Below are 22,998 nucleotides of genomic sequence, written 5' to 3'. Positions count from 1 at the left end.
AGTGATCAAGGATATGTGCAAATACAAATAAATTAACTTGGAGGTACTATGAGTGTATCTAATCTAATACAGCAATCAAATGAAACTGCAATTACAAATAAATGAACTTGAGGTACTGTGGGTGAAGCTAATCTAACACAGTGATTAAAGCAAATATAAAATACTAGTAAATAAAACTTGAGATACTATAGGTGAGGCTAATCTAACACAGTTGTGGGTTTCAGTCTTCAACAGCCACTGGCATGGCATCACAGTGGTCTGTGTACAGTGCTGAATAATGTACCCTGATGTATAGTACCAATCTCATCTACTAGTTCTACTAGTTCTCCATAAGCATTGCACGAGCTTGCAGTGCTAGTCACTCCATAGACACACAAAACTGACACACTATTAATGCCTTCATGAGTGGCATACTTCCACTTACCTGGTAGCACTATGGCAAGCTATTAATTTCTGATAATGAAATAACTTGAAAATAAACTTAACCCTGCAGGAATGTTAAAGTAATATGGATTAGTAACTGAGTGTGCTAGAAGGACACACATCATGTTTTTTAAGGTTTCATGATGAAATGTCTAATAGTACAAGACACATAAATCACATGTTGTAATTGGGGTCTTCAGTCAGAAAACTAACTTCATGTAACTTTATTCTGTGCAAGCATCACTATATCTGCATAACTGCTGCAACCTACATCTATTTGAATCTGTTTGCTGTCCTCGAGATTTGGTCTCCCTCTGTAGTTTTAGCCCCCACATTTCCTTCCATTGCCAAACCGACTATTTCTTGGTGCTTCAGAGATCGTCCTGTCAACCAACACACATTAAATAAAGTGCTTTAAAAACCCCTTATAGTCATATTTGCAGTACCATAAGAAGATTCAGTTACTTCTTTTTATGTTTTGTCTGTACTAATCATATACTGTTTGATGCATAAGCTAAGATTTATACAGTATCTGAAATTTAATTCATTTACACACTACATGCATAAATACATTAAAATAAAGTATTCTCTATATTTTTAGAATGAACAGCAAAAAGTCTCACACTAATTTCACAAAGTTTGTATTTAATAATCCTATTCAAATACACAGAAAAAACAATTGCTCTTTTGAGCACTATTCTAAATTAAACCAATAATACATCGTTTTACATTAGATTATAGTAACACAGAATATATACATTTTCTATAATTTTTTCCTGTAGGTATCTACATGAATTTATTTTGGGATTGTTGAGAGATTGCTGTGATGTTATTTCACTGATGCATTACTGTACTGTTTGCAATTTATGGACTTCACTTCTATTAACTTACACCAGTCAATGTGACTAACTCGGACAGAAATTAATCTTAAACAATAGGAACTAGAAAGTTGCATTAATGACATGACAGGCTTATGATGTGATTCACTTCACAGTTTCATTCAGCACATATATTCAGTGACACAAGTTACATTTAAAGAAATAACATACTTTTTAGTGAGTTTTGCATGTTTGCAATTTCATCTTGCTGAGTTTTCAGTAACATTTTATTCTGCAAGTCAATTAATTCTTTCTCAATTTGCACATATACTTCATTGCAAGTCTCTTGATCCTTTTCGTCTTGCTCATGAGTGCCCTGAAAATCAGTTATAAATTAGTAAATGGTCACCGGTTTGATCAATGACGCAAGTAAACCCTTCTTTGGAGTTACATTAACCGCAAGCAGACAGAATTATTTTCTAATCTTCAAATGTGCATGATTCTGGACTATTTTAAGGACACACAGCTAGTTGTATTGTTTTTACTCTAAGTTATGATTTAAACATTTGCATTATTTACTCATAAAGCAGCGTATCTCAAAGAAATAATTAGTAACACACATTCCCTTTGGCTTTACCTAACTTTAGTGAGGCCGGACAGCAGTTAAAATTCTGGACAGATATCACAAGGAGTAGGGTTCAAATCTCTGTCCAACCATCTTGATTTGGGTTTTCTACATTTATATTCTGTGAATTACTGTGTGTGGTGAAATGTACTTTTTATTATGCTATGGAATGTGGTTTATTTCTATTCTACGTGTAGATGGAGTGTTGGAAAGAAAGACTGAAAAATTGCTTGCATACCTCTCTACAAACTGATGTCAGTTCAAATTTCTCTTTATAACCTCTCTGGGTTCGCCACGTAAGGACCTACAGATACTGAGTTTCCCTGCTGAAAGCTAATTGTTGGCATTTTTGAAGCAGTTTTCACAGGATATACAATGTCTTCTGTCCAGTTTCTGCTAGTCAAATGGCATACCATTCACACTGTCATTCTTCACCTACATTCAGCGTTCTCTGTTAATCTGACTTGATATGGATCCCACCTACACAGTGGGACAATATTCCAATAAGGATCATGCCTGTATTTTGTCGGTGATCACTTTGAATGTCAGACTAAAGTTTCCCAGGAGCATGCCACTGAATTAGAACCTTCCATATATGTCACCTACATCATAACTTATTTGGCTGCTTAACATCATATCTCTATACATTGTAACACACAGATATTTGTATAACATAACAGATTCTAGCTGCAACACAGTAATCATTCAATCAGAGGGTACTATATTTTATTTTGTGAAATGCACAGTTTTACAGTTCCATACATTAAGAGTTAGTTGCCAGATTTCCCACAAAGCTGATATTACAACACAATCTAATTTTATATTGCTACACTTTTTATTAGATGCAATTTTCTTGTTGATAATAGCATCATCTCAAAAAATGCTGAGACTGTGAGTAATACCATCAACTATGTCATTAATGTATAATATTAATGGTAGTACAGCAAAGTCCCACTAATTCGAACACTGTTAATCTGGACTTTCGGTTAATCCGAACATGAAAATGTTAGTCTAAATATGGATAACTGTGTGGTAAACTGCTGTACATACACACTATTTTAATTTACACAGTACAGTAAACATGTATTAGAAAAATTGGCAAGAAAACATTAGGTTTAAACAATGCATAATAATGAAAGAAAAGCTGTTAAACTTACTAAAATACAGCGGACATTTTATCCCTACTTTTTAGATGACAAAAACTCAGTTATTGTTTTTTTGCATAATGAAGACAACCTGTTATATGATGCATAGTTGCGCCATCATCTCATAAACATCAAATCAGCAGGTGTAGCTGTGGGCTGTTGCTCCAAATAACGTAGCGTGCAGTCAAGGGCTTCTGCTGCGTCACTGTGTGGCACCAGCTCTTCTTTGTCGCTTTCGGACTTATTGTCACTTCCATCACAGCAGCCCACTTCTTCCTGGTCTTGAGTCACAGCAGCAACTAAATCAGTGTCAGTGAGGTTCACCAAACATGCCCCATCCACTGCCATCCACTCATCTACATCTCCTTCACCAGCTTCTTCACACCCATGGATTGTCTGTGTCATTTGTAGTAGATTTTCCTCTTCATTTTCAACTAGGTTGTCTTGAAATTCAAGAGATGTCCACAGTTTTCTCCACAATTTTCTCAGAGTATTTTTTGAAATATTTTGCCATGCCTCAGTGACGCAATAAACAACATCCTTCTTTTTTATTTTCTCATCCACGATGACCTAAGCTGTAGGAAAGGGACCGTTTGATATGGAATGGGTGGCAGCTGTCATAATGGAGGTACTGTTGCTTGTTGGTTGGTTTTATGTGGTAGGATGTGTGATGCTGGTCATTGGACAGATGGAGATCAACGTCAAGGAAAGTGGCATAGGATTTGGAGTAGGACCAGGTGAATCTGATGGAACAAAAGGAGTTGAGGTTGGAGAGGAAATTCTGGAGTTCTTCTTCACTGTGAGTCCAGATCATGAAGATGTCATCAATAAATCTGTACCAAACTTTGGGTTGACAGGCAACTACCCTCCTGACCTGGTACAGAAGAAAATAACCAGAGCCACTTCCTCATCCTCTCAAACCCAGAACCTCCCACAGAAGAACCCCAAAAGTGCCCCACTTGTGACAGGATACTTTCCAGGACTGGATCAGACTCTGAATGTGGCTCTCCAGCAGGGATACGACTTCCTCAAATCCTACCCTGACATGAGATACATCCTTCATGAAATCTTCCCCACTCCACCAAGAGTGTCTTTCCGCCGTCCACCTAACCTTCGTAACCTCTTGGTTCATCCCTATGAAATCCCCAAACCACCTTCCCTACCCTCCGGCTCCTACCCTTGTAACCACCCCCGGTGTAAAACCTGACCTATGCACCCTCCCACCACCACCTGCTCCAGTCCTGTAACCCGGAAGGTGTACACGATCAAAGGCAGAGCCACATGTGAAAGCACCCACATGATTTACCAACTGACATGCCTACACTGTGAAGCCTTCTATGTGGGAATGACCAGCAACAAACTGTCCATTCGCATGAACGGACACAGGCAGACAGTGTTAGTTGGTAATGAGGATCACCCTGTGGCTAAACATGTCTCGGGGCACGACCAGCACATCTTGGCACAGGGTTATCTGGATACTTCCCACTGACACCAACCTATAAGAACTCTGGAGATGGGAACTTGCCCTTCAATGTATTCTCTCTTCCCATTACCCACCAGGCCTCAACCTCTGTTAATTTCAAGTTGTCACCTCTCGTACATCAACTGTCAATCAACATCTTTGCCTCTGTACTTCTGCCTCGACTGACATCTCTGCCCAACCTCTTTGCATTTACATATGTCTGCCTGTGTCGGTATATGTGTGTGTGAGTGCATACCTGTCCTTTTTTTTCCCCCTAAGGTAAGTCTTTGCACTCCCGAGATTGGCATGACTCCTTACCCTCTGCCTTAAAACCCACATCCTTTCGTCTTTCCCTCTCCTTCCCTCTTTCCTGATGAAGCAACCTTGGGTTGCAAAAGCTTGAAATTTGTGTGTGTGTTTTTTATTGTGTCTATCTACCAGCGATTTCTCGTTTGGTAAGTCACTGCGCTTCTTTGTTTTTTATATATATTTTTCCCACGTGGAATGTTCCCCCACCCCCCTCCCATCTCTCTCTCTCTCTCTTTTTTTTACAAGTTGCTGAGTCTATGAGTAGTCAGCATCAAATATCCAGTGCTGAGGATGAAGATATGGAGCAAAAAGTGGATAAAATCCAAGAACATAATCCAATACGCCTTAGACAAGTATGCTACAAGCAAAGTGTTGGGTGATGGGAAAGACTCATCATGGTTTAAGAGATGTTTTAGAAAACTGTTACATAAACAAAAACAGCTTCATGTCAAAACCAAGTTGACAAACAAAAGCCAAACAAAGTGAAAATGTGCATAAGGAGAGCAACGAGAGTAGTTGACAGTGACTTTGAAAGTAAAATTTGCCCAATTTATCTGACTAAAAACCCTAAGAAGTTTTGGTATTACATAAAAATCAATAAGCAGACCAAAATAATCTCTTCAGTCTCTCAGTGACAGTAATGACACTGAAATGGAAGATGACAGAGAAAAGACTGAAATACTGAATTTTGTATTCCAAAATTGTTTCCCCATGGAAGACTGTACAATGGCACTCAGGTGTGTTATCTCCCCACTCCTTCCTATTATTCCAGTTATTGTCTGCAATAAGTAAAGTATTTTCTGAAGATTTGAGAGGAGTAAGATTACAATAAACTTTTTAGTTTACTTAGCTTTTCTTATAGTGTTGGCTCTGGTTCATGTTTAGGGGTCTGATTCTTGAAGCTAAAATTCTCACATTTTAGGTCCTCATGGCTGAACTGATCTAAATAATGTTAAAGATTGTTGTTGCAGAATTTCATTATGCTAGTATATTTTGGCACATTTTAATATAACATAAAGTCTTTTGAATTTTCACATTAACAAAGCCAAAATTACATTGTTCGCCCAAAATACAAAAATACATCCAATCACATCAGAGACATACTTACTACTCCTTCACTCTGCAGTGATAACCATATTCCAGAGGGTTCACAGATTTTCTTTACAGGCGAATTTCTTTTAATTTTGATTATTACTCCGTAAATGAATCCAGAAATAAACATAGTAAACAGTACTAGACTGTGTAATTAATAATAGAAATTTTAAGTGTGCCAAATAATATGTCATTTCAAATGTTTCTAAGAAAAATAATTTTAACTGTACATTCAGAGCTAGTACTTATTGATTGTAACATCTGACATAAAGTAATTCCTTTTCTTAAATTTTAGGTTAAAATTCAACATATTGTGTATAAAATTATGCAAAAAATTTCAGAAAAGCAGCCATGATAAAACTGTCTTGTTCAAAATTCGAAAAATATTACTGGTATCGACAACTTCTGTTGAGGAAATGTAATACCACAGGAAGACGTCCCATTAAAATAACTCCTCACATAATATGGAAACAATGTGTTTGCAATATTTTGTGACCTACTATAAGGTTTGCCAAATGGTGTAAAAAATGATACCTAAAGATAGAATACAGATGTACAGAAGTATGTGATACATAACATATCTACTATACAAGCCAAAATCTGTACACCTATGAAGATATGACATTCAGATTTTGAGATCTGTGGAACATTCTGTCTTGAGACAAATGATACAAAGTCAAAACCATAATATTGCAGCACTAAACTACATAAATAACTGCAGAGGCAATGTAAATTACTAGAATTAAAAATTGCAAGTTTATACCTGTAAAGTCACACCATCAAAATCATCAAAAGAGAAGAAAAAAATGCAGAGCCTAAGTGTACAGTGGGTGAGCTGACTCGAAAAACTCACGATGACAGTTACAGACCAGAAAAATATATACAATCACTAGTAGGAGCATAGCACAAAATCAATCAGCCACATGAACCAGAGTATGTACAGATATGTTGACTAATGAAAGGAGAAAATATGTGGGGACCGATCCATGAATCCAAACCACACTGGATACACACCAGCAGAAATGTTTTGACACAGCAAAATGGATATGAAGTTTGAAAGGCAGGAGCCAAGGTACTCATGGAAGTGAAGCTGTGAGGACAGGTCATGAGTCATGCTTGGGTAGCTCAAACGGTAGAGCACTTGCCTGCGAAAGGCAAGGGTCCCGAGTTCGAATCTCGGTCCAGCACACAATTTTAACCTGCCAGGAAGTTTCAGAATGAATAAAGTTCATAATCATATATCAATAAGTTCAATCATATGGAAAGAATAATTAGAGGAAGCATCTAGCCTCAATCAATAGTTGCACACACTCGTTGAGTGCACACACACAGTTGCGATGACCATGAGTACCCAAAACAGATTTAAGCATGAGTTTGCATACAATTCAAGTTCCAATGAGATACAATAATGCAGTACTCGGGATAAATACAGGTAATCAGAGTCATAAATAGCTTTGAATGATGACATAATCGAGTAGGTAGAGAACCAAAATCAGTGTGTGAAATCAGGAAAGTATGCATCTTGTTATTCAGTATACACTCGATTTGTGATCACAATCATAAATGTCTTCCACACTATTTGCTAAATGTTCATTCAAACTAACCTATGTACGCAGAAGCCTAGAAAATTCATTTATAATTGATAAAATAACCATACTGAGATTTGATATAATGAAATTCATTAAAATGTATGACTACTAACCTAATAGTGCCTAATTTTATCAGATTCTGATAATTATTTGCAACATGGTTCATAGAATGTGCTCTTGAACTTTTTAAGGTTTCATATTTCTGTGTTGAACATAACAAATCATCAGTCAGAAAACATCAACCTCCACAGCATTATTTAAAGTTACATAATGTATTTGGAAGTTAATCCTCCAACTTAAAAAAATACATTTAAGTTGAATAAGTTGAATAACACTGTCCATAGCAGTGACTACTTTTCTAAACAAATACTTGGGGTGCAAAACACAGTTTTTCTCACATGAAAATACACTACTTTTTCTCAGAGCTGTAGAAACTTCAATCCTTTGAATGGTAAAGGTTTTATACACCAGCAAGAACTTCCCAGCACAAAACTCGGAGAGGTGGGGGTGGAGGAGGGGGAGGGGAGGGTTGCGCATTTTGGAAAGATCTTTGATGTGCAGCAACATGTACTCTGCATATTTTCATATTATGATATGCTGCATATTTTTGTATTACAAAAGTATAAATTCGAATGGCTCCAAACACAGCACATTAGTTTCCATAGCACTGAAACAGACTGCAATGCACTATTGTAAGCCAATCATAGCTCATGTCACATGATCTCATCAGCCAATCACAGCAGATATTCAGCGCATAGGACATGTGATGTAGTCAGCCAATAGCAACATCACTGTTAAGTAGTGTGAATGCATAAATAGGAAACGTTAATGGTTTAAATTAATGTACATAGTGTAGCTTCAAGTAAAACTAAACTTTTGCATATAATACTGGTCTTTAAGAGTAACAAGCTATGAGAAAAGTTAAGCTTTCAGTCTTGGTCTTTTCAGTGTGCGTTACACTTTAAGATACATCACACAAATATGCCAGTCAAATTTTAAAAGTGACATTAATGTCTGGTCTTCTGGGCTCGAAATTATTCTAAGTGGCCATACTGAAAGTTTTAAGTTTTAAATGAGAGTCAAATGCTCTGTGATTTAAGAAATTCATTGCACATTCTCATATGTAACATCGTTCATCTTGCGTAAAAGAAAATTTCCTTTGAAAATAACACTTTTTCAAGAACCATTCGCAATATTTTCCTGTCACCTCTTAGACATGGATTCATTTCAGCAGCTGCCAGAGAGCACCAGGAAACAGGAGCTACTGCGCGTGGGCAGCTATGATGACATAGGAAGGCTGTATGTTCATACATATACAGCATTAAGATATCTCACATGATGTCATAAAAGAAATAGGACATCAGAGGATACTCCAAGAGCATAGGAATTTTGCAAACCATACTAATATGCATAATTTGGCTTAAAGAACACATTTATATGTCTGGATTTGCAATGACATAGGACCCAATCTGATATTAAGCTTTTCAGTGCTCCTTTCAGCATACAGATTTTCTTGGAGTACCAGTACTATATTGCTTCATGTTTGATTCTTTATTATGGCATAATGCCTTCCATGCATGCCACAAAATGAAAAGGTGCACTTGAAATTCAGTGAACAGTTGAAACTAGCCAACAGTATGGAATGAAACACTTATTTCTATTCATTAATTCTAGAAAATTACTGGTTTCTTATAAATTGATTGCATCTCCAGAAATGATTAATAAAAGCCACATTTATTTAGCAAACTGACAAAAATAACTTCATTGTTGTGCAAGGTGATTAATGCTTGATGGCCAAAAATGTGGAAATAAAATCACTAAATATAAACATCCCAGTAAAAACCAGACTGTTCTGCACCTGTGCAAATCTGGCAGTTTGGGCACACGAGAAAACTTTTTCTGTGTAGCACGACTGCTTCTTGCTACTACTGCAGCCACACTTCAGGTAGCCAGAAGTGGGACAAGTCACTGCTCATATGCAACTCAACTGTGCATGCACATGAGCCTGCTGTCAACTGCTCAAAATGAACTTAATGTAAACAGTTGTGACGTCACACTCATTGGAAGCAGTTTGCTGTTATGAAGTATTCCATAGTCTTCATCCTACAGCCTTTGACATATTTTTCTGTGTGTCAATTCTAGAAAATTACTGAGTTTTCCCCAGTTTTCTCAAAGATAAAAAAAATTCTGGGTTTTTCCTGGATTTCCCAGTTGCTCCAGTACATATACACCCTGAAATAGTTTCACAAATTCTTCATATAGGTTAATTTCTTGGTTAACAATTTTAAAATTTCAGTCACAAGACTGATGTAGTTGACAGATGCTTGAGTACATTATCTCCCATAAGTCAACTGGACGAACAAGGGTGCGACCATACAGGAGTGTTTCTCATCACACACTCCAACAGACAGGTAACTTCCTGTCTAGCTTTCACATTGAATTCTGAAACTTTGTTTTGTGTACTAAGTATGCTGCTCAATACCTCCCTCACATCACATGGCATATGTTTTGCCTATCTATAATAATAATAATGATAATAATAATAAAACATACAGGGTTCACATCAGAGTGGATTAAAAAGTGTTCACATAAATTGTACATTAATAAACAGAGCTAAATGCAATGAAAAAAATGAACTAGTAAGGTAATATACACATATATACTAAAGATATCTCAAAGTAACATTTATTTTATTTTTATTTTTCATTATTTTTATTTATTTATTTATTCATCCGTGGAACAATAAATATTGTGTGGATGTCGTCAGTTTACAACACATGAGCACACATTTACATTGAAACAGGTTTCTCATATTTGGTGTAGTTTTTATAACTAGTCATACACACATTTATAATTACATAATATTTTGGTGATAATGTCATATGATGCTAATAATCTACATCTATGTTAAATATTCTTTTACAGTATAACAACTTTTACTTACTAAAAAGGATTTAAGCTTTTGTCTGAAAGTGAGGGGCTCATTTATTTCTTTAATTTCTTGTGGTAATTTGTTATACAGTTTTATCCCATTATAAAATATACTTTTTTGCGTCTTTGCCTTGTTATTTCTATCTAGATGGAGGTGGTGACAAGCTCTTGTTTCATGGTCATATATTAGGCTGTTTGTGTTGTACATGTTGAGATTTTTATAAATGAACATTATGTTCTGAAAGATATACTCACAAGAAACAGTTAGAATGCCTAGCTTTCTAAATAATTCTAGACAGTGGGCCCTGTTGTTGCTGTTTGTTATTATCCTTATGGCTCTTTTTTGTACTTTAAACACAGTTTGTATGTTACTGGCACTTGTTCCCCAAAACATGATCCCATAGCTGAGGACTGAGTGTAGATATCAGTAATATGTTATTTTAAGACAGGTATTATTGCATACCGGTGCAAGGATTCTAAGAGCATAGTATGCTGTAGATAATTTCTTTGCCAAAATGTTGACATGGTTTGTCCATTTCAGTTGGCTGTCTACATTCATCGCTAAGAATTTGGTACTTGTTACTCATTCTACTTCATTATTATTATTAACTTTTATTCTAGTGGCCCTGTGTTTCTGGTTCAAATGGAAGTTAATATAGTTAGTTTTCTTTACATTTAGGGTTACTTTATTTTTTACTGACCAGTTGTGGACATCATTGAGATCCTTGTTTGCTCTTTCTCACAGTTGTGTTGGATTTTCACCTGTTATTAGTATGTTGCTGTCATCAGCAAAAAGTATTTTTTCTCCATGTCTGATACTTTGTGGGAAGTTGTTAACGTATATAAGAAACAATATTGGGCCTAATACACTTCCCTGTGGGATGCCTATATTCACATTTTCTGGGTCAGACAGGTGTTTTATAAGGGAATTGTTTGAAACTTGTGATATCTCAACTCGTTGAACTCTGTTTTCCAAGTATGATTTGAACCACTTCTTTGTCACACCTCTTATTCCTATTTGCCCTAATTTATGAAGTAAGATTTTGTGGTCAACTGTATCAAAGGCCTTGGACAAGTCCAAAAAGATACCATTTACATTTTCACCTTTGTCCAGTGCTTCTAAAATTACTTTAGGGAACTGGGCTATAGCAGATTGTGTGCCTTTTCCGGGCCTAAAACCAAATTGGTCATTGGAAAGAAGATTATATTTATTCAGGTAATTTAGCAGTCTCTTTTTGACTAGTATTTCTGTTATTTTAGAAATGATAGACAGTATAGAGATCGGCCTGTAGTTCTCTACATTTTCCACATCTCCGTTCTTAAGGATAGGTATAACTTTTGCTTGTTTTAGGTACTACGGAAAGTATCCAGATTCGAAAGACTCATTAATTATGTCTGTTAATGGGCCCTTTATGGTGTCTATACATTCTTTAATTACGCAGACTGGGATTTCATCAAGTCCTACTGAAGTTTTATTTTTTATTTGGTGTACTACTAGTGCCACTTCCCTTTCTGTAGTTGGCAAGAGCACCATTGAGTTTGTTGGCTGGTTCTGAGTAGGTAAATCATATGTATCTGTAAATTTATGCTGTAATTTACTTTGCAATTATCAAACTAGAAGAAATTATGCAGACAAGACAGGTTGGAATGCACTGATGCAGCATCCAACAAAATGAGGTATGGACCATAGTCCACAATGTACTGACATAAGAATTCTGTGTTAAACATATATATGTCTTTGGTTCACACGTATGAAACTTTAAGATACTATTTCTGATATTTACAGTACACATGAATAAAGTGAGTCTTCACTCAGTTTCTCACAACACTCATGACTTTACCCAAAAGAGTTCATGACAATTAAATTTAATTATTCTCTGCACGGTACATAGGAATAACAATAATAATAATAATAATAATAATAATAATAATAATAATAGCATTCTAAAATAATAAATTTATTAGTAGATATTTAATGGGTTTATCCCATTTCAAAATTGTAAAAAGATCTACCCATTTGTCACATGGCACATATGTATCAAATTCTAAAGCACAAATCTATTACAAAACAGAATTAAATAGTTGTATGGACCTGCATATACAATGTATATCTTCATGTAGATTAGGGATCACTAAGCATCCATGTTCAAAGGTCTTGTCTTCTATACTAAAAGTTAAAAGTACCTAAGATTTTACCAATTTGCTTTGCTTGCCTGTAGCTCCTCTTAGATTTACACCTATAATGGGTATTTCCACAAAATTATTACTATATTTCATCTTTTCACTAAATTGTTCAGATATACCACAAATTGGGCTACCTAAATAAATCAAACAATTGCCTTCCCATTGATCAATCTTAACTTTAATATAAGCACAGCCAAAACCTCAATCACCCTCTCTGTTGTTAGACACTTCATGCAAAAGATCACTTTCAATTTCATCAAATGCTGCATCCACACTGTTTTCACAACGTTTTATCAAATTTACAGATATCATAACATTACTTTGATTACTCGTGTTGTCAGGTAAAGTTTGAACACAATGAACAGATCCCATGGCACAACTATCGTCACTTGTTACAGACGGAACACAAAACACATTACTGCCAAAATTACAATTCCTGCTTAGATCCTCTTTCACTTCAGTCCACCAACTGGGATACAAGTTCTGACTAACCACAGATAACTTATTCCAGAATGCACCTTTATCTATGTTATCACCAATCTGATCCTAAATGAAGTTCAAAAAAGTTTTCACCTTTATTCCCCAGGCCCACAGATAGCTCAACTTTATTGTTTGGACCATTACTCTGCATGAAATTAATGAAAAACTGTTTTGACTGGTCTGGTATTCCATGATCCTCACCAACAACATCACTTACCTTACCTGTATTGTCAAAATCATTTACAAATAACTCTGAAACTTCATTATTCTTAAACTCCACAAATACCTAATTCTCATCATCATCATATTTCTCCAAAATTACTTCATCAACAACATCACTAACAATACAAGTCTCATCTCCATCAAAGTCACTTACCTTGCCTACATTCATCTGCAATAAGCCACCAGTTTCAGACTTACCAGCCCCAGTTACTTCACAGCTCTTATTCACATCTACAGCAAAAATACCACCTAGTTCAGATCCAACAGTCATCACCTGATTTACACACATCACTAACACTGTTTTCCACCCAAGAGGAAAAATCATTAGTACATACTACATCAAAATTTTCACTGCTCTTTCGTTCTGGTTTGTGATTAGCACCTACGTTTTCTATAACATCTACTTTTTCATTCACTCTTTTTAACCCCTCTGACAACCAATTTTTAACTCTGAAACTTGTTTACTCAGTTGATCTATCTGTTGTACTCTGTCCATTTTGCTGTTGTTTTCAATTCTTATTTCAGTTAACTGATAATTAACTGGAATAAATTTGCTATTGTTATCTGTCTTCATTTCCTCTATTTTTCCCAAAATTAACTGCAATTCATCAGTATTTACTGTTACTTTACATTTAAAAAATGATGACCATGGCACCTGGGACCTGTGGACTGGTACATTAAGCTAATTTGTTGGAGTTGTAAATATTTGTCATGTGTTGCCTTTCTGACATGTTCTACATCCTGGAGGACCTCCTCACTACGGATCAATTGGAATGAAAGTAAATCTAATCTAATCTAATCTAATCTATAATTTCACTCGGCTCAAACATGTTCTGACTGCATCCTGCACCTTTCATTTCTACATCACTTTTGCTTTCATCCCTATTCATTTTGTTAACAAGCACAAGAGTCCACAAACAAATTAACTGCACAAATAGTTTGTGCTTATCTTTCCTTTTTGATGTCCCTGGTTTTAGTTATAAAGTCTTCTTCATTTTCATTCAATCTGGTCCATCACTACTGGTAGTACATCGTCACTGTTAGGCAAGTTTTAGTTTCTGCTCCATGTGATCAAAAATTTATCCATGCATAAATTTGAAAAATTAATGAAATAAAGCACTTTCTGCAACAGACCAAACTTCATTATTAGTCAATAAATCCTGGATGAGCCCCTACTTGTAATCTGCCCCTCCTTCCTATTATTCCAGTTATTGTCCACAATAAGCAAAGTCTTTTCTGAACATTTGAGAGGACTAAGATTACAATGAACTTGTGGCGCCGATGAGATCGACACCAGTATAGATTTTAGTATCATCTTTGGACTAAGCAAAACATTATCTGTGTGTAGTTCCGCCATCCAGTTCTGTGTAAGCCTTTCTTGTGTGAAGATGTGAATAAATGAACTTCTGATTAGAAGGTGTTGTTTGGTGTATCTCACCCGAGCATCCACCTCACTGGTGACCCCGAGTTGTAACATCTTCCGTTTTCACCTTTTTACTGTGCCCGCAACCTCTGCATCAGTTATTTTTGTGTGTATTACATCAACACAACATTCTAACAATGGCTTCGGCCCCATGCCTATGCAACAATAAGTGAGGTTAGGAGTGTGCATGACTCTGGCTATCAGACGCCTTTGTTCCCTCCACATGTGCCCTTCATCATCGATGGTGCAGCTACCTCTTACGGATCTCCATGCAGTGCGGGCTCAATGCCGATTTCTGCAAATGCTTTGTTGGATAACCTACCACCACCAGGACAATGATTTGCCACGCCGCAATCCGTGCAGTACCACACGGATTCCTGCCACATGGTACTGCTTTGTTCACAGGTCCATCTCCTCAGCAACCGAGCATGCCCGCGCCTGCTCCAGTTCAGCATCAGCACATGCCTTCCTGCTTCAATACCTTGGCATGCAACAGGAACAGTGGCTTGTTATCTGTGCCTGACCTCCATCTCCGTCCTACTGCTACGCCTCAGTGTTTTGTGCCACGATATTCACCTTATGCACACACCGTTTTGAGTGAAGAGACTATGAACAGTGAACATTCACACATTCTGCCCAATGTTCGACATCATTTTCCTCACTGTGCTTCTGTACAGATGTGGCTCTGACTCTGATCGCATGTCGAGTTTTCTGCGGACTGGCACGCATTTTCAAACTTTGAACTTTTTCTCACCTGTCACCCCCGTGCCAGCTCCAGTCAAACTTCCGCAACCACAATTGACACATTACGGTGTCTCACCTGCGTCGGCCTTCCGCTCTGCAATGGATTGCGCTCAACCACAACACGTCACCTTCAAGCTGCCACCCGACCAGCCGTCGTCGCCACATAGCCTGGAGACACTCTCCTGGAATGCTACAGCAACAACAGCTCGTTTCAGGCAGTGGCCCGATGAATTCAACTCAACCTGTTCTTTCGAATGTCCTACAATGCTTACCGACGCTACCGCCGTTCAATCCCGACAGGGCAACAACCTGGTTCAAGATTGTAGACAAAGTGATTGACCATTTCAAACTCGATGAATCAACCTGGTTTCTGTGCCTTAACACCCACCTGCATGACCAGGAGGACTTGATTGCTGACCTGGGACCTGGTTGATGCCCTGGACTCTGCTACCCAGTACACTCTAGCCAAAAAGACAATTTTACGTCGACTAGCGCCCTCAACTGAGACAGCAATACGGCAAGTGCTCCACGTCAAGCAACTAGGCAATGACAAACCTTCACGACTCTGGAGACAGCTACGGGCCCTGGTCAGCGACGATATACTCTCTGACACACCTCTCCTCGCCATCTGGTCAGATAAACTACCTCCTCACATCCGCTTTTCTCTGGCTCAGAAGTCTCCCAAACCTGTCGAGCAATGAATGTCAATTGCTGACAAACTACATGATGCTTCACTGCTCTATTTTGCCAGTCACTGCCTACCTGACAAGTCTCAGGTTCAGGCTCCTCGTCCCACGGCCGGACGCGGCTGGGGCCACACTGTACCGACTGTTCCGCTCGCTCCGAGATGCAGTAAACAAGCAACTGGGACGTCACCGTCTCTACCCTCTGTCATGCCCCCTCCTGCAACTGAACCAGAGGCGGCCACCGATCCTCAACCACTGCCTCTGGCAACGAACTTTTCACAGGAAATGCAACCACACTACCCATACTGTTACTTCCACACACGGTTTGGTGAGGCGGCACAGAACTCCAGACCACCCTGCTGCTTCCCAAATGCCAATCGCAGGTAGGTCCGGGTGCTGCTTCCTGCGCACAACATGACAGGCACCTACCAGTGTTGCATTATGTCCGGGAACAATCGGATAATTACGGAAGACTTATATTAAAGAAATTTTGTCAGGACACTATTTCCTAGTGGACACAGGCGCCGATAACACGGCAGAGACTGTTGCTCGAGCATTCGTCAAGTCATAGGTATCGCATTTTGGATGTCCAGCTATCATCACGACTGACCAGGGCAGACAATTTGAGTTGGCCCTGCTTACCGACGCTACCGCCGTTCAATCCCGACAGGGCAACAACCTGGTTCAAGATTGTAGACAAAGTGATTGACCATTTCAAACTCGATGAATCAACCTGGTTTCTGTGCCTTAACACCCACCTGCATGACCAGGAGGACTTGATTGCTGACCTGGGACCTGGTTGATGCCCTGGACTCTGCTACCCAGTACACTCTAGCCAAAAAGACAATTTTACGTCGACTAGCGCCCTCAACTGAGACAGCAATACGGCAAGTGCTCCACGTCAAGCAACTAGGCAATGACAAACCTTCACGACTCTGGAGACAGCTACGGGCCCTGGTCAGCGACGATATACTCTCTGACACACCTCTCCTCGCCATCTGGTCAGATAAACTACCTCCTCACATCCGCTTTTCTCTGGCTCAGAAGTCTCCCAAACCTGTCGAGCAATGAATGTCAATTGCTGACAAACTACATGATGCTTCACTGCTCTATTTTGCCAGTCACTGCCTACCTGACAAGTCTCAGGTTCAGGCTCCTCGTCCCACGGCCGGACGCGGCTGGGGCCACACTGTACCGACTGTTCCGCTCGCTCCGAGATGCAGTAAACAAGCAACTGGGACGTCACCGTCTCTACCCTCTGTCATGCCCCCTCCTGCAACTGAACCAGAGGCGGCCACCGATCCTCAACCACTGCCTCTGGCAACGAACTTTTCACAGGAAATGCAACCACACTACCCATACTGTTACTTCCACACACGGTTTGGTGAGGCGGCACAGAACTCCAGACCACCCTGCTGCTTCCCAAATGCCAATCGCAGGTAGGTCCGGGTGCTGCTTCCTGCGCACAACATGACAGGCACCTACCAGTGTTGCATTATGTCCGGGAACAATCGGATAATTACGGACGACTTATATTAAAGAAATTTTGTCAGGACACTATTTCCTAGTGGACACAGGCGCCGATAACACGGCAGAGACTGTTGCTCGAGCATTCGTCAAGTCATAGGTATCGCATTTTGGATGTCCAGCTATCATCACGACTGACCAGGGCAGACAATTTGAGTTGGCCCTGTTCAAAAATATTTGTAACAGTTGCGGCATCCAGCGCATCCATACCACAGCATAACACCCACAAAGTAACAGGCTAGTTGAGCGCTGGCACTGCACTTTCAAGGTGGCTCTTCAATGCCACGACTCTCTTTGGACAGAGGCCTTTCCCCTTGTGCTACTCGGCATTCATGCGATTTTTAAGGAAGACCTCAGAGGCACAATAGCCGAGTTCATATACTGCCAGAACATTGTTCTCCCTGGTGAACTTGAGAGCCCTTCCGCTTCTCTCCCTCATTCTGACTTACCTTCTTTTTTGGAATGTGAAAAAGCCACTTTGTCAACCTCTATATACCTCTGCCCGCCAGCCACTCCTGCCCTAAGGTTCACATCCCAAAATCTCTGGACAATTGCGAGTACGTCATGCTCCGAGATGACACTGTCCGTGATCCCCTACAACCCCCATATACCAGCCTGTACCGAGTTCTCCTGCGCGCTCAGCCAACACCTATGACATCCAGATAAAAAATGCAACTGTTACAGTCTCTCTCAACAGACTTAAGCCTGCTCATGTCGAGCCCACTTCTTACCCCCCTTCAGGCTACGACCACGCCACTCACTGTCGTGGCTCACTGGAGACATCGTCATTGTTGCTGCGTTCCTCCCGCAAACCGCCGGCCTACCTGACACTGCACGACCAGCAAGCACCGTACGACGCCCAGTGTGCTTCAATGACTTCCAGGTTCAGTGGCTGGACCTTCCTTCATGACATCTACCCACACAGCTCCCTGCCGATGCTGTTGAGCTGACCGCGGTCCGGCTCTTGCAGCAGACCACCCCTGCAGGCACCTTAGTCTTCCCCCCCCCCCCCACCCCCCCGGCTTCTCAGCATTTCTCAGCACAGCGGGGGTGGGGGCTCTATGTTGAGCCGATGAGATCAACACCAGTATCGACCTTAGTATCATCTTTGGACTAAGAAATACATTATCTGTGTGTAGTTCTGCCATCCAGTTCTGTGTAAGCCTTTCTTGTGTGAAGATGTGAATATATGTTGGTGTTGAGCATCCACCTCAAACTTTTTGGTTTACTTAGCTTTTCTTGTACCGTTGGCTACAGTTCTAGTTTAGGGATCTGATACTTGAAGCTGAAATTCTCACATTTTAGGTCCTCATGGTTGAATTGATCTAAATAATCTTGAAGATTGTTGTTGCAGAATTTTTTTGCATTAGTATGTTTTGTCACATTTTAGTGTATCATACATTCTTTTGAATTTTCACGTTAACAAAGCCAAAATTACATTTTTTGCCCATAACACAAAAATACGTCCGATCACATCAGAGGCATGCTTACTACTCCATCACTCTGCAGTAATAACCATATTGCAAAGGGTTTACAGTTTTTCTTGACAAATGAATTTGTATTAATTTTGATTATTATTTCATAAATGAATCCAGAAATAACATAGTAAAAAGTACTAGATTGCATAATTAATAACGGAAATTTTAAGTGCAGCAAATAATTTGTAATTTCAAATGTTTCTAAAAAAATAATTTTAACTGTACATTCAGAGCTGATACTTATCAATTGTAACACTGAAAATAAAGTAGTTCCTTTTCATAAATTTTAGCTCGAAATGTAACATATTGTGTGTAAAATTATATGAAAGTATTCAGTAAAGCAGCTGAGATAATACTGACCTGTTCAAAATTCGAAAAATATTACTGGTATTGATAACTACTGTTGAGGAAAAGTAATGTTATAAGATGTCCCATTACAGGTGGATACCATGTTCCTTTGATGTCTGGGAAGCATCTGACACTGACTTACATTGCCATTACTGTGTAAAAATAAAATGAGCTTGCTGAGTATCATACCACGTTTGCAACTGTTTATAGTATATTTGTAAATGATCTAGAAGATAATGTCAGCAGCTCCGCAAGGCTGTTAGCAGATGGTGTAGTAGTTTATGAGATGGTAGCATCATCAGAAGATTGTTATGGTTTGCAGCAAGACCTGCAGAGGATTGACGAATGGTGCAGAGATTGGAAGCTGACCCCAAATGTAAATAAGTGTAACATAATTCAGGTAAATAGGTACAAATACACCCTACACTATTGATGACAAATTACTGGAAACAGTATCTGCTATAAAGTATCTAGTAGTAACCATCTGGGGTGACCTTAAATGGAATGGCTGCTTAAATTATAGAAAAAGAAGATGCCAGAGTGAGATTCATAGGAATAACCTTAAGGAAATATATTTTATCCATGAAAGAAGTGACTTATAAAATGCTTGTCTGACAGAGTCTTGAGCACTGCTCATCAATCTGGAATCTTTATCAGGTTGGATTGATTGAAGAGATGGACAAATCCAATGAAGAACAGCATGTTTTGTGAAGAGATCATTTAGTTAGCATGAGAGTGTTACAGAGATGCTCAAAACTTCAGTAGCAGATGCTACAAGAGAGGTAATGTATATAATAGAGAGGTTTGCTATTAAAATTCTGAGAGTGTATGTTTAAGGAAGAGTTGGACAATGTGTTGCCTCCTTCCATATACACCTCGTGAAATGAGAAAATTCAAGAAATTAGAGCTAATACAAAGGTTGACTGACAGTCATTGATCTCATGTACCATGTGCGAACAGGACAGGGAAAGGGGGACCAATGCCCTCCACCACACACTGTCAGATGGTTTGCAAGGTATAAATGTACATATATATGTAGACATAGTTATTAAAGTAACTGACTCATATCTGAGAAGAACAGGGTTCTTCAAATTCCCTTCCAGTTGTCAAGATTTACATTTTCCATGTTATCCCTATATCAATTAAAATGAATGTTGTGCATGTTCCTTTGAAAAGGACATTTTCCTTCCACACACTTGTCTCATCCAAGGTTTCAGTATGACTCTTAAGAACCTCACTACTCTTGGGGCATTAAACCCAAATCTACATTGCCTGAATTTACACAAGTGTCCCCAATATTTACATTCATCAAAGTCTGGTGATTTAAAAAAGTTTTGTGTGTAGGCTGTGACATAGGGCTATCACTGTCTGCCAAGCAGTGGTCAAATTTACACAGTCTGCTGCAACCATCTTCCTTCTACAACTAGACAAATAATGTCACCTTGCAAGAACATTCAGAACTCAAAGAATTTCAGACCATAAATTAATAAAGGCCTTAAAATGGAAAGGACAAAAAATGAAACAAACAATTCTTTAATAAATATGTTTATTTCAGGAGAAGATTAACCATTTATATAGACTTCGGATGTAGTGACAGACACTATACTATATCATATTATGGTAGCTGACTGGATTGAGGCTTGATACTCGTGTGTGTGTGTGTGTGTGTGTGTGTGTGTGTGTGTGTGTGTGTGTGGAGAGAGAGAGAGAGAGAGAGAGAGAGGAGGGGGGGGGGGGGTGGAGGGGGATAGCTACAGGGGAAACTGCTGTCCAGAGCCTCAGACAAAGAAAACTACAAACACTTAGACATGCTAGAGACCATCATGAAAGCAACCAGGCAGTCTGTTAGAGGCTTCAAGTTCCCACTGCTGTATTCTCGACAAATTTGTTCCCCTCTTACCAGTGAAATTTTCATGGCACCAAAAAAGGCGCCCTCACTTTACAGTTTACTGAGCTGTTATCCCATAATCAGGCTCTTTAGTTTGTTCAATGAACATATTTCAACTACATCCTTGATGGTGGATAGACTATAATGTGGCAGCTCGAGACTATCTTGGTTGCTTTGTTGTTTATATAATGTCATGTATCTAGAAATTGGACAGCAACAGTAGTTTTTTTCTGATATGTTCATTGCCTCCATCTTTTCACTATGTGCCACGCCTAGCTGATGTACTATTTGCAACACTAGCACAACGTCTAATTGGACTTATGATTGTGGAGATATCTGAAAAATTCCTCTTGATTTGAAGGATAGTAGACAATGAAATATTACACCGGATATGCTGTGAACAACAGTTTACCATGCTGTGTTATGGATGCAACATGGTGCTGAGTTGGGAGATCATAATGATATAAACAGGCCACAACCACCATTATCATGTGTTTGATAATTCCTCTTCTTTTCCTACATCCACACCACATTTTGACCATAATGATATAACCAGGTCACAACCACCATTATCATGTGTTTGATAATTCCTCTCCTTTTCCTACATCCACACCACATTCTAACTGCTTAGAGTATCATATTTTTGCCTAGTGACAGAAAGTGCAACTAACATTTTTCCAGCACAATCCACAAGTGCACTGATTAATGAACAAATGTATGATGTTTTGGTGTTCTGCAATGTATGTAGTCTGCACTACAATGCTCAGAACCACCTAGTACATAAATGGTCTGATGGACAGGACAAGCAGCAGTCTGTGGCTGTTTGCCGATGATGCTGTGGTGTTCAGGAAGGTGTCATCATTAAGTGACTTTTGGAAATACAGGATGACAGACAAATTTTCTGGTTGGTTTGATGAATAGTACTAGCTCTAAATGTAGAAAAATGTCAGTTAATGCAGCTGAGAAGAAGAAACAATCCTATAATGTTAAAATACAGCATTAGCAAAGTCACACTGATTAAATGCCACAGCATAATGCTGCAAAGTGATATGAAATGGAACGAGCAAGTAAGGATTGTAGTAAGATAGACAAATGGTCAACTTCAGTTTAGAGGGAGAATTTTATGAATGTATGGTTCATCTGTAAAGGAGACAGCATATGTAATACTAGTGTGACATATTCTTGAATACTGCTTGAGTGACTGGGATCCCCACAAGGTCAGATTAAAGGAAGACATCGGAAGAATTCAGACATTGACTGCTATATTTGCCAATGGTAGTTTCAATCAATGTGCAAGTACTACAGAGATGCTATGGCAACTCAAATGGGAATCCCTAGATGGAAGGCTTTTTTTTTTTTTTTGAGAAATGCTATGGAGAAAATTTAGAGAACCAACATTTGAAGCTGACTTTCAGAATGATCCTATTGCTACCAAGATACATTTCGTGTAAGGACCATGAAGAGAAATGAGGTCTCCTACTGAGGCATATAGACAGTAATTTTTCCCCCACTCTATTTGTGAGTGGAACAGAAAATAAAATGACTACTAGCAGTGCAAGGTACCCTCAAGTTCACACTGTATGGTGGCTTGCGGAGTAAGTCCCACCCTAACTTCGAGGGACAG

General features: G+C 38.9%; 1 protein-coding gene across 1 annotated transcript in view; it reads right to left on the bottom strand.

Moving 5' to 3' along the window:
- Positions 1-1,047: 1,047 nt before the first annotated feature.
- LOC126267283 (synaptonemal complex protein 3-like) overlaps positions 1,048-22,998 on the bottom strand; it is a 112,180-nt gene continuing 90,229 nt past the window's right edge. Inside the window, exon 4 of the mRNA XM_049972359.1 lies at positions 1,048-1,617. Within this exon, the coding sequence (XP_049828316.1) occupies positions 1,456-1,617 (162 nt within the window). The 3' untranslated portion in view covers positions 1,048-1,455. The remainder of the gene's footprint in view (positions 1,618-22,998) is intronic.

Source organism: Schistocerca gregaria, chromosome 1 (assembly GCF_023897955.1).
Source record: "Schistocerca gregaria isolate iqSchGreg1 chromosome 1, iqSchGreg1.2, whole genome shotgun sequence".
Taxonomy (NCBI): Eukaryota; Metazoa; Arthropoda; class Insecta; order Orthoptera; family Acrididae; genus Schistocerca; species Schistocerca gregaria.
The sequence above is the reverse complement of the archived record's forward strand: the minus strand, read 5'-3'. Positions and strand labels throughout refer to the sequence as shown.